Consider the following 13153-nt stretch of genomic DNA (forward strand, 5'->3'; position numbering starts at 1 on the left):
TCCAATGGAGATGTCAATCTCAATCAAGTTATCTTCTGCTTCAATTTCTTCCCAGATCTCCATGATCATCATCTCCTCATAATACTCCTCTTTACTCATCAAACGTTTCTTCACACTCTCCAACTTCTCTTCCCTTTCTTCTCCCGCCAGAGAAATTTCTATCAACCCATCTTCCTCTTCGGGTAGATTGGTTCTGGTATCCTGACCTTCAACCTCCTGATCATGAATGTAAGATTTGGGTTTCTTGTTGAACACGTCACTTGCGTAGAGGATGTCAGAGAGAAACAGGATTGGGATAGTTATGAGAATGCAAAGATTCTTAAAGAAAGAAAGTGACGAGATCAATAGTGTCTTGTTGACTCCATTTTTTGCCATTGTTGGGTCATTAGACCTTACACAAACCGATTTATATATAAGGAAGGATTTGGATATATATGTTTATAAGAACTCTTGAGTTTCTAATAGAATGCATTGAACACAGACAAGATCCAATGGATACAAAGACAAAATCTGATTACATGTTCCCCATAATCTTGCAATGGAGCCCATTAGGTCAGGACTTGTGGTCAATTGAAGAGACAGGTGTTAAATGCAGTTATGGGAGTTTCAGAGGTCAGACACATGTATTGTTGCTTTGACTTTCTCCCGTTGATTCCAGACGTAGCTATTGTCTAATAATCTCGAGTCCTACAAGAATATGTCACCATCATGTGAACCGAGAAACCCGCTGCAGACCTAGGCTCTAACTGTCTAACAGATAGATAGTTTCACTTAATGCCGAGGAACTCCAATCCGATAGCGGTTGGACTCAACCCATATCGATCCAAGTACTTAGGGTCGTGAAACTTGCTTAGATGTCTCATTCCGCTATCACAAAGAATGGTGACAATTGTGTGACCAGGACCAAGGGTTTGAGCCACCCTCACTGCCCCAACACAGTTCATAGCTGAGGAGCTTCCAACAAAAAGCCCATCATTCTCCAGAAGAAACCTAGGAACATAAATTAAGAAAGATATCAAGATCCCAACTTCTACAGAATCTTTATCAGTACCATCTAAAACAGGTATGTAGAGACATATAAAGAATGAGCACTACCTCGACATCTCAACCGCTTCTTTATCAGTACCACGAAAACCGCCATCAAGTTTTGCCATGAGGAAGTTTTCAGTAAGCCTGTTGATTCCTATGCCTTCTGTTATTGTATCAAATGGGTTCTTTAGTCGACGCCCTTCAGCTTCCTCTATTGTGTACATCACTCCCCGTGTTACTTTATTGTACAGACCGGATCCAGGAGGATCGATCAGGAAGCATTTAACTCTTTCATTCTTACCCTGTTTATAAGCACAAGAAACTTATGAGCTTTTTGTGTTTATAACGTACATGAATTACCCATATATAAAGCTGTGATTAATATAAGCTCTGATGAACCATACCTGCAGAAACCTTGAAACGCCAGCTAAAGTACCGCCGGTACCCGCAGCAGCAACAAAGGCGTCGATGTCGCCATGAGTCTGGTGCCAGATTTCAGGACCAGTACCTTCATAGTGAGCCCTATAATTTGCCAAGTTTTCAAATTGATCTGCGAAGAAACCACCTGTAACTGAATCTGAGAATAAGGAAGGCTCTTTCTCTTCCGCAACTGTGCAACCATTAGTTTTCTCCTGGTGTATGCCATTTGCTTCGCGTTGTAGTCTTCTCTTTGATGCTAACTCGTTTGCTTCCTCAGCCCGTCGCCTCGCAATGTTGACAAAGTGATCTTTGTGAGTTATTGAGACTGGCCTCACTCTCTCAACAGTAGCTCCAAGGGCTTCAATTATTTGAGACTAAAATAAGTCCAACACAATATAAATTTGAGTACATAAAATGCATATAGAGAAAATGTGTATCATCAAAGTGTTTGAAAGATAAAACCTTTTCAATAGCAGCATCATCAGGTATAACAACATGACATTTACACCCGTATGCTGGAGCAACCGTAGCAAGACTAATGGCAGTACTCCCCGCACTACCCTCTGTTACAACTCCTCCCGGGAATAGCTTACCAGATTCCAAAGCCTAAACAAAGAAACAAACAAAAAAAATCAGGGTTCTTTGACTCTCTTCTAGATTTCACTTATACCATATTAACTGGAAGTTATATTGCAAAACACTAATATGAATAAACCAGTCTGATGAATTTTAATCACTGACATTGTTAAGAATTTTAAGACGCAACTAAACGCAAGTTGTCATTCCAACTGCTAAGAGTAGGACACAATCTAAGAAGTAGAAATTTGAAACCTTTACTATGTGTTACCTCTTGAATGATCTTCACAGCAACTCTGTCTTTAACGCTACCTCCTGGATTCAAAAACTCGCATTTACCAAGGATCTGAAGACCAGAAGAAACAAAGTAGATTTTAAAAAATTGCAACTTTAACTCAAAGTTAACAGTCAGAACATCGACACTAGATAAGAAAAAATCGAGAAGAACCTCACATCCAGTAGCCTCGGAGAGACTATTGATACGAATTAGAGGAGTATTGCCAATGGCATCGACGAGCCCGTTTCTCATACTCAGCTTCTCCTTCCTCTTCTTCTCGGAGAAGCGGAAGACGAAGCTCCAGTAACAGTAAGAAGAAATCATCACCATCGCCGCTGCAGCAACAACAGCGCCAGTTACCTTAACAGGCGCCATTGAAGCTCTCACCACCTCCTCCTCCTCCGTATTCAAACCGGTCAAGTAATGTAATTAGGTTGTCGGCAAAGCAACTCTCTTTCTTTTCTTTTTTATTCTAATCCCCAATCTTCCCATTAATTAAAAATACGGCACTAATGTTTATAAATTATCAAATGCATCCTTCTCTTGATTAGTTCTTAAACCCCGTCTCCTGAAAACCCTTGGCTGGCACACTCTCAAAAGTCAAAACGATGTCGTCTCTATCTCGTGTTCTCCGTGGCACCTTCAACATTTCTTCGATCCGCCGTTTTTCCTCCGCCGCCACCGTAGCCTCCGAAACCACGGCAGTCTCGGCCGCGATCTCGCCACCTCAAAAGTCACTTGCCAGTATAGTAAATGGCGAACGAAACCCCAAACAGATCGTGGAGAAGTTCAAGAAGGCATGTGAGTCGGATCGGTTCCGGAATAACATAGCCGTGTACGATAGAACCGTGCGCCGCCTCGTCGCAGCAAAGAGATTAAACTATGTCGAAGAGATTTTGGAGGAGCAGAAGAAGTACCGCGACATGTCAAAGGAAGGATTCGCGGCGAGGATCATTTCTCTCTACGGGAAAGCGGGTATGTTTGAAAAAGCCCAGAAGGTGTTCGACGAAATGCCTGACGGAAACTGCAAAAGGTCAGTGTTGTCCTTTAATGCCTTGCTTAGTGCATATGGCCTTTCCAAGAAATTCGATTTGGTTGAAGAACTTTTCAACGAGTTACCAGGAAAGTTATCAATCAAACCAGATATTGTATCTTACAACACTTTGATCAAGGCATTGTGTGAGAAGGGTTCTTTACCCGAAGCTGTTGCATTGCTTGATGAGATTGAGAACAAGGGTTTGAAACCTGATATAGTCACATTCAACACAATTCTACTGTCGTCGTATCTAAAGGGACAGTTTGAGCTAGGGGAAGAGATATGGGCTAAAATGTTAGAGAAGAATGTAGCGATAGATGTCAGGACTTACAATGCTCGGTTGCTTGGGTTAGCCAACGAGGTGAAATCAAAAGAGCTAGTTAGTCTCTTTGAAGAGCTGAAGGCTAGTGGGATCAAACCTGATGTTTTCAGTTTCAATGCTATGATTAGAGGGTGTATCAATGAAGGAAAAATGGATGAAGCTGAGTCGTGGTACAAAGAAATTATGAACCATGGGTATCGTCCTGATAAAGCCACCTTTGGTTTATTGCTACCTGCAATGTGTAAAGCAGGCGACTTTGAGTCTGCGATTGAGCTCTGCAAGGAGACATTCAGTAAGCGGTATCTTGTCGGTCTAACAACGTTGCAGCAGGTAGTTGATGAATTGGTGAAAGGGTCCAAGAGAGAAGAAGCTGAGGAGATTGTGGAGATTGCAAAGACGAATGATTTCTTAAAGTTCAAGCTAAATTTGCCGTCCCAGGAAGAGTAGTAGTAAGTGGTTCATTTGCTACTCTGACTCACACACTCTAGTGTCTTGTTACATTGTGTGAGAGCGAGCTCCTAAATTTGCGGATGTTGCCCAGTTTGTGGCTTTTCTACTTGTTTGAACTTTCCTCTTATGGGGAAGGAAAACTTGTTTCTTTCTATGTAGTTCAGTTATTTGAGTCTGAAAAAAAAAACAGCATGTAGTCGAGTTTTATGCAGAAGAAACGCTACACATTTAATAAAAGTTTGGGTTATTTAAGGGTGTTTTTTCTCAATAAAAAAAAATTTGCATTTCCCTTGATCCTTGATATAAATGTTGTAAAATACTTCATTAATTAGATATTAAAATCCTGAAAAAAATGTTCAGATATCATAATTACAAAAATGAAATGATAATCTTGGTAAACAAGTAAAAAGAAAAAGGAAAAAATCAATATTGGTGGCGTGGACAAAAAATATCGGAGTTGAAATAAACCGACTTCCAAACAGTCGATAAGAGTCTTTAAATGAGAGCCCATTAATAAACCTGTTTCCAAACAGTCTGATTTGTTTATTATTTTTCCTTTTCTCCGATCACACACACACAAATTCAAAACCCTACTTCAACCCTTGCTGCGATTCACAAAGAGCTTGGCGGGGGGGAAGAAAACGCCGAAATCGGAAAATGGCGTCTATAGTTCTTCGATCCCGTATGTTGTCAAGATTGATAAAGCCTAGATCTCGTAACCTGAGATTATTCTCTTCTGCGGAAGCTTCTTCCTCGAATTCTACATCTAGGTATCAAGGAATCTCCTCTGGCCAGTCCGTGTTTTCTGATTTTCCACCGCCAAATCAGCCTCTTCCGCCGCCTCCTCCTCCTCCTCCTCCTCCTCCTCCTCAAGCGGGAGCTGCGGCCGCGGCAGCGGTGGGAAAGGAACGAAAAGGTCTTAAGTATCTTGGTTACGCACTCATGTGGGCACTCACTGGTGCTACAGCCGCTACTGGTTACGCGAGTTTTGGTCTGTACTTTCATTCCCTTCCATCTATAAAATAACTTTTTATCCTCTCCCGTAGATTACTATTTTTGATCGGCTTTGCAAAGTTGTTCTTACTGTGAAATGTGTTGTTGTTAATTAATCGCGGCATTGCGTTCCAGTTTCTTTTATGTGTGGATTTTGAATTCAGTGTTCTTCACTTGGTTGAAGCATGAATCACTCGCTGTTGACTCTTTTAGTTCTGATCCATACTTCCTTTGTTTCGTTTTACAGCTTACACAATGGATGAAGTGAACGAAATGACTAAGGCGTTCCGAGAATCAGCTAAGAAGACGCCAGTTATTAATTCTTCTGGCATTGATGTGAGTATCTCGAGTCCTACTTAACCCTTGTGCTGTCAAGTTTCTCCGCTTTAAAATATTGTTTTTATAAGCTTCCGCTGAATGTACTCATCTCTCTGCAGAAATATCAAACTATGTTGTACTCTACTGCGATGACAGGTACAGTCCTTTCGCCACTGTCATCATAACTTACAATAGTATGTGTTTAATTAAGCATAGCATGAGTTGGTTTGCTTGAATTCTGATCAGGTTCTGCTAAAGCCATTGATAAGTATTTGGAGCTTAGAGAAATTGTGGAGGAACATGTGAAAGTACGTCCTTTCACCAAGACACAATATTGCTTTTTGTTGCACCTTTTTTTCCTCTTCTAATTCCTTCTATAATTCTTATTTTCTTACCGTTTCCCAAATAGGGCTTTACGGAACCTCTCTCGGAAAAGCTTCTCCCTGATTTGCACCCCGCAGAACAGCATGCATTTACTCTAGTTCTTGATTTGAATGAGACACTGCTTTACACAGACTGGAAGGTAGCAATTTCATTGATTTACTGGTCATCAAAAACTTGCATCATAGACGTGAATATCTGGGCTCAGAGTATCTATGTGACGAAACAAAGCAGTCCTGGTGAACTGATTTGTTTTCTTATGTAAAGCTCTGTATTTAACCTTTTCTGCCTTCATATTTACAAAAATGTTTAGCGAGAAAGGGGGTGGAGGACATTCAAAAGACCAGGTGTGGATGCATTCTTGGAGCATCTTGGGAAATTCTATGAGATTGTCGTGTATTCTGATCAGACGGATATTGTAAAGTCCCCCACTTGTTTGTTTTAGTTTTTTTTTGCTTGTAGAGTCATAGTAATGCGACAACTAACACTAGTTTCATTGCTTCTAGTACTTAGGGCCGGTCTGTGAGAAGTTAGACCCAAACCGCGTCATACGTTTTGCGCTGGGAAGAGTCGCTACTAAATATGTGAATGGAAAGCACTATAGGGTACGTAAGCAGCTAGTTTTATCTCTGGCAAAGAATTTTTTCCTACTTGCCACATTACATTAGCTGTTTCTCAACTGGCTGTTAAAAATTCCTGCTGCAGGATCTGTCGAAGCTGAACAGAGATCCGAAGAAGATTCTCTATGTTAGCGCAAATGCCTTTGAAACAAGCCTTCAGCCAGAGAATAGCGTGCCAATCAAGCCTTACAAACTTGAAGCTGACGACACGGCCCTAGTTGACCTGATACCCATTCTTGAATGTCGGTATTATGTAGTGTGGAATAACTTAAGTTCTAGTCCAGTCTTGTGAGCAGCCTTTATAAGTGTTGTCTGGTTGATTCTTCGTATTTTTGTTATGCAGATGTAGCACGTAACGCTCCAGCTGACATCAGACCGGTTCTAGCCTCTTACGAGAGAAAAGATATTGCCAAAGAGTTCCTTGACAGGTCCATAGAGTATCAACAGTGAGTCGATATATCAGAACTTTTTCTTTACCCCAATCGTATCAATGCATTAATCTATTAGCTAGTGTCCCCCACTAAGACTGTTATATATGTCTGTACGCAGGCGAATGCAAGAACAACGGGGACAAGGCCGATTCTGGAGGCGTTAAAGGATCTAATATTTTATGTATAGCGAGAGACAGTTATATCGTCATTGATGCTGCACACTATAAAATAGGAACAGGAGGTACTGTTCATCGCTATGGTGGTTTAGGTAAAATTCAAACTAAAATGGATGGTGTCTTTCTCATCAAAGAGTTGTTATGTCTTTGCCCAATTTTCCTCGCCTTTGTCTCTGCTTTCGATAGAAAACTTCTCTTTGAGAAAACTAAAAAAAATAAGAAATTATCAAATGGAAGGTTCATTTTTCGTCGACTAACAACAATACAGTTTTTGTTTTTCTCTGATATATATATATTTTTTTTTGGCTCTGTTTAACAAATTGAGTTATGATTATGAACTTTTAAGACATTATTGGTTGAAACGTCTGTTGGTAGGTATTGCTAAAAAAAAAAGAGTAATTTACCTTTTCTAGTACGCTAGTCTCTGTCTGTTTTAATGCGTGTCTTAAGGTGCAAAATATCAGGTCTACAATTAGGTCAATCAACCTCTCCTTTAGAATTTTTTTTTTAAAATTATGATTAATTCAGTTAATAGATTTATCTTGTTTATCTGAACCAAATAACTGAACTTTTTTTCTTCATAAATTTGAATTCATCGAAAGATAAGTCTATGTCTAGCAGCAACCAATTGCAAAGTTCCTTCACCTGTAATCCTTTTCAATGTGTAAGTTGTAATCAACCAATCAAAAAACCATAAATTTATTGTATGTAGTACAAAACTCCATCCATGACTTTTAGTTTTTAGTACGACTCTTAAACACCACTTATTTATTACACGACATATCTATATCTCTTAACTTCGAATCACTGACACATAAACCGATACAATTCACATGTATCGTCCTCTTCTCTTCGTCTTCTTCCTCTTTCTTGTCTTGGTCGTCCCTTGTCTCTCCCATGGAACCGGAGCAGACCACGACGACGATGAGGCCCCGCCCGTTAAGAGTAGCTCTGATCTCAAATCAAAATCCTTGATCTCTGTCAAAATAGGTTGCCTTGTGATCATCTTTGTCCTCACGTTCATAAGCGGAATATCTCCTTATTTCTTGAAATGGAGTAAAGGGTTTTTGGTTCTTGGAACACAATTCGCCGGGGGAGTGTTTCTTGCAACCGCCTTGATGCATTTCTTGTCAGATGCTGATGAGACGTTTCGGGATTTGTTGACGGCTGAAGGAGAGTCGGAGCCTTCTCCGGCCTACCCATTTGCTTATATGTTGGCTTGTGCTGGTTTTATGCTGACAATGCTTGCTGATTCTGTCATCGCTCATATCTACTCAAAGAAGACCCAAAGGGATTTGGAGCTTCAAGGTACCAAAAAGTTTCTAACTTGTTGTGAATCTCAAATCGATAATTAGAAACGGTTAGTGAGTGTTGAAAGTTTGGTGCTTTCAGGAGGAGAAGACAAATCGAGACAGACGTCAGCAACAACTGAAACATCGGTCGGAGATAGCATTCTATTGATCGTAGCTCTCTGTTTCCACTCTGTTTTCGAAGGCATAGCAATTGGGATCTCAGAGACAAAATCAGATGCTTGGAGAGCTCTATGGACAATAACACTCCACAAGATATTTGCAGCGATCGCCATGGGTATTGCTCTCCTCCGTATGATCCCTGACCGTCCTTTATTCTCCTCAGTCACATATTCTTTCGCATTCGCCATATCTAGCCCAATCGGTGTAGCGATCGGGATAGTCATCGATGCAACGACTCAAGGGTCGGTCGCAGACTGGATATTTGCAGTGTCGATGAGCTTGGCGTGTGGGGTTTTCGTGTATGTGTCTGTGAACCATTTGTTGGCAAAAGGGTATACACCAAACAAGAAGGTTCATGTCGATGAGCCTCCTTATAAGTTTTTGGCTGTGTTGTTTGGAGTTGTTGTCATCGCCATTGTTATGATATGGGACACTTGAAAGAAAGAAAAAAACACAAATATATTTAATAAATATTAATCAATTTTACAGGAAACAACTTTACATATATAATATATATTTGTGAATTTATTTCGTCTGTTGGGATTAATTTAAATAAAACATAATTAATTTACAACCCAATTGTTAAAAAGCCAGATTATAATAGAAGAATTGCACAAATCTATCAACTAAGATACAAGCATGCACTATATAGAAGCTAATCCTTGTAAGAGCAAGTTCAACAGTCGAGTGTTAAAAAAAAAATTTAAATATACTTTTAATTATAATAATTAGAAATAATGAAGTTAAAACTTTTTTAAAAACTGTAAAATGGTATGCTCTAATGGTAGATCTTAATTTTGGGTCCTTAAATTTTTTTTAAAAATTATTTTGAAAATTGTAATATGTCAAGTACAATTTGGTTTGTTGACCACTGTAAAATGGTATGCTCCAAGACTGACAAAGCAGGAAAATGACCAATGTAAGCAGAGAGATTTCTAAACAAACGATTACAACTTGCTCAGCTTGCTCTAGTAAAACAAATTTCTCGTCTAGTCCCAATTTTTTTGATAGTTTAGGTCCTGCTAGGCTCTTGGCAGCCTCATTAGCATCTGGATGTAGATGAATCAACATGTGAGTTAGACATTTAAAAGCTACAAGAAGTTTAACCGAAAAGATTGGATATGCATGCGCTTATATATCAAGTAAGTGAGTTACTATCTGAATCTGAAATTTCCTCATCGGAATTGCTTCCATCTTCATTACGATTCCAAAACTCGGAGTATTGTCCCTCATTGGTCATTTTGTTCGAGCTTACAAAAGAAAGGGTACAGAGTTCAGTTAGACTTTGTATATACCTTGCGATGCATATTTAGATGCGGTTAAAGGCAAAACCTGGTGATGAAAATTCAAGAAGAATTGTGTCTTCGAGAGGCAATGGTCATGAGCTCCTCCAAGGAAGGAGCAACTTGATTTGGATGCTTACATTACACGTTTTTTTGCATTGCTGCGAAGGAAACTGCTTGCAACAAGAAAATTAGGATCTTACCTTAATAGAGCGTTAAAGGATTTGATTGAATAAAAACAGAATAAAGCATAACTAAAGCAAAAACATCACACAATGTAATCCTAAAGATAATACAACTCATGGTACAATGCTATAATCAGGCCTCTTCTTGAGTTAAACCTAAATATTTAGAAACAATAAGTCGAATCTGGAACTAACATAAGACTAAGTGGTAACCCCAAATTCTCAATCTATCATCCATCTCTATGACAAGTGAAAGAGCTTAACAACAAAAACATAGCAGAAGAGAGAAACTTAAGTAACCGGTGTAAAGTGTTGATCTAGTTTAGAAAAAACCTGAATAGATTGGGCAATATGAGTGATAAATGCAGAGGGAAGTTTCAAGTCTTTAACAGTTCTTTTGGCAAAGACAACGACTTCATTGTCTGGGTCTTAATCAATTTCAAACAAAGTAATCGAAGAAGAAGTAGAGGAAGAGATGAAACTCACATCCTGAACTTACTAAAATCAAACACCCAATCGAAAGACCCAATCGACAAAGACCCAATATTAATCAAACAAACTCACATCTTGAACCCTAATTTTACTAGTAAATTCCCAAATCAGTAAACCCTAAATTTCTAATTTCTACTCTCAATTCAGAAGATAATAAAGATCTACACTTCAAATCAGAGATATGTGTACCATGGGAACAAGATTGGAGTGTCCTTGTATGCATGGGATTTCGGTCAGACCCAAAAAAACCGACCCGAGTAAACCGAAACATTCGGTTTTCGGGAACGAGATAGAAGGATGAGGAGAACCGATCGAGAAAATTAATTTGCGGATTCGGTTTCGGGGAATTTCGGTTTGGGGGGTCATTTTCGATCGGTTTTACTAAACCGAGGTATAAATGGTGTCTCATTAACCCTAATAATCACTTTCAGTCTTTCACCCTCGAGAGAAAACCTTCTAACCCTACGCCGCCGACTACGAAGGCGATTCTCCGAGAAACCCAAACTCCGTCTCAGTCACTCATCATCATCATTTCTTCTCTCGTTCTCTTAATCTCTTCTTCTGTTATTCTTCGTTGTCTTTTACAAGTAGATCTTTGTTGGAAAATTCTCGAAATCGAAAGATTTGGTGAACCCTAATCCCCAAATCGAGAAGGTAAACTCTTATTCCTTTCAATCTATGTTCTTATAATTGAAATCATTTTAAATCCTTGGGTTTCTGTTAATTTCTAGTACCCTAATCTCGTTAATGTTAGATTTCCAAAAAAACCCTAACCCTAATTTTTTCAAATCGATTTATTTTCCAAAATTTGGTATAGTTCCTTATAATTTCGTCTTCTGGGTTGTTAAATTTAGTCGTAATTGTTTTCATCTGGGATTTAAACACAAACTAGGGTTGCTTTAATCGATTGTTGTGACTTGTGAGTATAAATTTTTTGATGGTTTACTTGCTCGAACTTCTCTAATGTTAAGCGTCTGTGATGGTTTGCAGATGGATGCTCAAGACCCGAACGACCCTAATGTCGACTCTGCTGCTGGGACTGCTGAGGCTGGGAATAAAAGGAATACATCAGACTCTGCTCTACCACCTAAGCCAAAGAGGAATTATCCTAAAAGGGTTGAGGTATGGCGACACTTCAGTCAGAGGAATGAGGATGATAAGTATAGTTTCTGTAAGTATTGTGGGACAGAAGTAGGGTGTGATACGGTTCTAGCAGGGACTAGTTCGATGAGGGGTCACATTCGTATATGCAAACTATACAAGGATTTCAATGAGAGGGAGAGTCAGAAGGCATTAGGTACTGATAATAAAGGGAATATGAGGGTCATTAGGTATGATCCTCAGCTGTTTAGGCAATCGGTTAATGAATTGGTTGTGGTGAATGAGTTGCCATTCTCCTTTGTTGAATATGAAGGGTGGAAGCGGTTTTGTTTCAACATTCTGCCATTATATAAGACTTTCTCTAGAAATACATGTTCTAAGGACATTGTTGGGAGGTATCTGCAAGAGAAATCAGAGCTAAAACACTTGTTTAGTGTTGAGAAACAAAGAGTCTCTCTAACCACTGATATATGGGTTTCACAATCCACATCTGTCAACTACATGGTTGTGACTGGTCACTGGATTGATGAGAATTGGGCAATGCAGAAAAGGATACTTAGCTTCAAGGTAGTGACGGATCACAAAGGAGAGACAATTGCAGGACAGCTGCTTGGTTGCTTAGAGGATTGGGGGATTGAGAAAGTCTTCACAATTACGGTTGATAATGCTAAGTGGAATGACAAGGGTCTGAAGGTTTTTAGAGAAGCGTTGATGCTGAAAGAAGTTGGAGCTTTAGTAAGCAATGGTGAATTCATGCATATGAGGTGTTGTGCTCACATTCTCAATCTAATTGTGGGAGATGGTCTGAAAATCGCAAATAAAAGCATTGTTGCTATCCGGAATGCCGTCAAATATGTGAGATCTTCTTTTGCAAGATTGAAGTCCTTTCAATTGAGGTGAACACTTTAAGTTTTTCACCATTTTGTTCTAATTATATTACTTTGGATTGTTTGCTTCTGATTTGGCTTTAATCTTCTACAGGTGTGACACAGGAAAGGTGTGTAAAGGCAACTTGCCTCTCGATGTGGTTACAAGGTGGAATTCAACATATCTTATGCTCACCGCAGCTTTGAAGTTAAGAGTAGCCTTTGAGAAGATGCTGAGTGAGGACAAGTTGTACGATGAATACTTCCTGGAAGATGATGAGAAGACTAAGCAGCCACGTGTTGGACCACCAATGTATTCTGATTGGGAAGAGGCTGCAAGGTTAGTGAAGTTTCTTAAGGTCTTTTACAAATGCACTTTGACATTCTCGGCTTCCACAACTGTGACCTTGACTGTTTCTTACAAGGAGATTGTAAACATTGAAAGAAATTTAATTACTAAGTGTGGAAACAGTGATGAGGAGGTTAGGAAGCAGGCTCACATTATGAGGGATAAAATTGAGAAGTATTGGGATGGGTTAATGAATATGAATCCGCTAGTTATTGTTGGTAGTGTCTTTGATCCCAGGAATAAGATGCAGTTTGCTAGTCTATGCTTTGAACAACTTTATGGTAAGGATACAATCGAGTGTAGGAAGCTTACTAAATTAGTCACAAATGTGATGAAAAAACTGTATGAGGAATACAGTTTCAGACTTAGCATACCT

General features: G+C 39.3%; 4 protein-coding genes across 4 annotated transcripts; 3 read left to right on the top strand and 1 right to left on the bottom strand.

Annotated features, from left to right (window-relative positions):
• Positions 1–392: 392 nt before the first annotated feature.
• On the bottom strand, positions 393–2741 carry LOC104743029 (cysteine synthase 2). Its single transcript, XM_010464149.3, has 6 exons — positions 2474–2741; positions 2297–2371; positions 1912–2055; positions 1434–1823; positions 1096–1331; positions 393–990 (listed from the first exon to the last, which is right to left on the bottom strand). Exons 1-6 carry the CDS (start codon positions 2675–2677, stop codon positions 768–770), a joined length of 1272 nt encoding a protein of 423 aa, XP_010462451.1. The 5' UTR covers positions 2678–2741; the 3' UTR covers positions 393–767.
• A 169-nt stretch (positions 2742–2910) lies between these two features.
• LOC104743030 (small ribosomal subunit protein mS78 (rPPR3a)) lies at positions 2911–4362 on the top strand. Its single transcript, XM_010464150.3, has one exon. It carries the CDS (start codon positions 2911–2913, stop codon positions 4105–4107), a length of 1197 nt encoding a protein of 398 aa, XP_010462452.2. The 3' UTR covers positions 4108–4362.
• Positions 4363–4637: 275 nt separating this feature from the next.
• On the top strand, positions 4638–7286 carry LOC104743031 (mitochondrial import inner membrane translocase subunit TIM50). Its single transcript, XM_019236411.2, has 10 exons — positions 4638–5101; positions 5351–5439; positions 5541–5577; positions 5668–5729; positions 5831–5944; positions 6116–6220; positions 6309–6407; positions 6508–6664; positions 6766–6868; positions 6972–7286. Exons 1-10 carry the CDS (start codon positions 4768–4770, stop codon positions 7015–7017), a joined length of 1146 nt encoding a protein of 381 aa, XP_019091956.2. The 5' UTR covers positions 4638–4767; the 3' UTR covers positions 7018–7286.
• Positions 7287–7538: 252 nt separating this feature from the next.
• LOC104743032 (zinc transporter 11) lies at positions 7539–8994 on the top strand. The gene is made up of 2 exons (XM_010464153.3): positions 7539–8337; positions 8422–8994. Exons 1-2 carry the CDS (start codon positions 7863–7865, stop codon positions 8937–8939), a joined length of 993 nt encoding a protein of 330 aa, XP_010462455.2. The 5' UTR covers positions 7539–7862; the 3' UTR covers positions 8940–8994.
• The last annotated feature ends 4159 nt before the right edge of the window (positions 8995–13153 follow it).

The sequence above is a fragment of the Camelina sativa genome, chromosome 14 (genome assembly GCF_030686135.1).
Source record: "Camelina sativa cultivar CO46 ecotype springtype chromosome 14, ASM3068613v1".
Classification (NCBI taxonomy): domain Eukaryota; kingdom Viridiplantae; phylum Streptophyta; class Magnoliopsida; order Brassicales; family Brassicaceae; genus Camelina; species Camelina sativa.

What these genes read in the sequence shown, in the direction of transcription:
- LOC104743031 (XM_019236411.2), top strand. Translation starts at nt 4,768, where the DNA reads ATGGCGTCTATAGTTCTTCGATCCCGTATGTTGTCAAGATTGATAAAG. An exon ending in ATTCTGATCAGACGGATATT is followed by an intron (nt 6,221 to 6,308) that starts GTAAAGTCCCCC and finishes CATTGCTTCTAG; the next exon opens with TACTTAGGGCCGGTCTGTGA. An exon ending in AGGTCCATAGAGTATCAACA is followed by an intron (nt 6,869 to 6,971) that starts GTGAGTCGATAT and finishes GTCTGTACGCAG; the next exon opens with GCGAATGCAAGAACAACGGG.
- LOC104743032 (XM_010464153.3), top strand. Translation starts at nt 7,863, where the DNA reads ATGTATCGTCCTCTTCTCTTCGTCTTCTTCCTCTTTCTTGTCTTGGTC. An exon ending in AAGGGATTTGGAGCTTCAAG is followed by an intron (nt 8,338 to 8,421) that starts GTACCAAAAAGT and finishes TGGTGCTTTCAG; the next exon opens with GAGGAGAAGACAAATCGAGA.
- LOC104743030 (XM_010464150.3), top strand. Translation starts at nt 2,911, where the DNA reads ATGTCGTCTCTATCTCGTGTTCTCCGTGGCACCTTCAACATTTCTTCG.
- LOC104743029 (XM_010464149.3), bottom strand. Translation starts at nt 2,677, where the DNA reads ATGGCGCCTGTTAAGGTAACTGGCGCTGTTGTTGCTGCAGCGGCGATG. An exon ending in CTGTGAAGATCATTCAAGAG is followed by an intron (nt 2,056 to 2,296) that starts GTAACACATAGT and finishes TTCTTTGTTTAG; the next exon opens with GCTTTGGAATCTGGTAAGCT. An exon ending in ATGATGCTGCTATTGAAAAG is followed by an intron (nt 1,824 to 1,911) that starts GTTTTATCTTTC and finishes GACTTATTTTAG; the next exon opens with TCTCAAATAATTGAAGCCCT.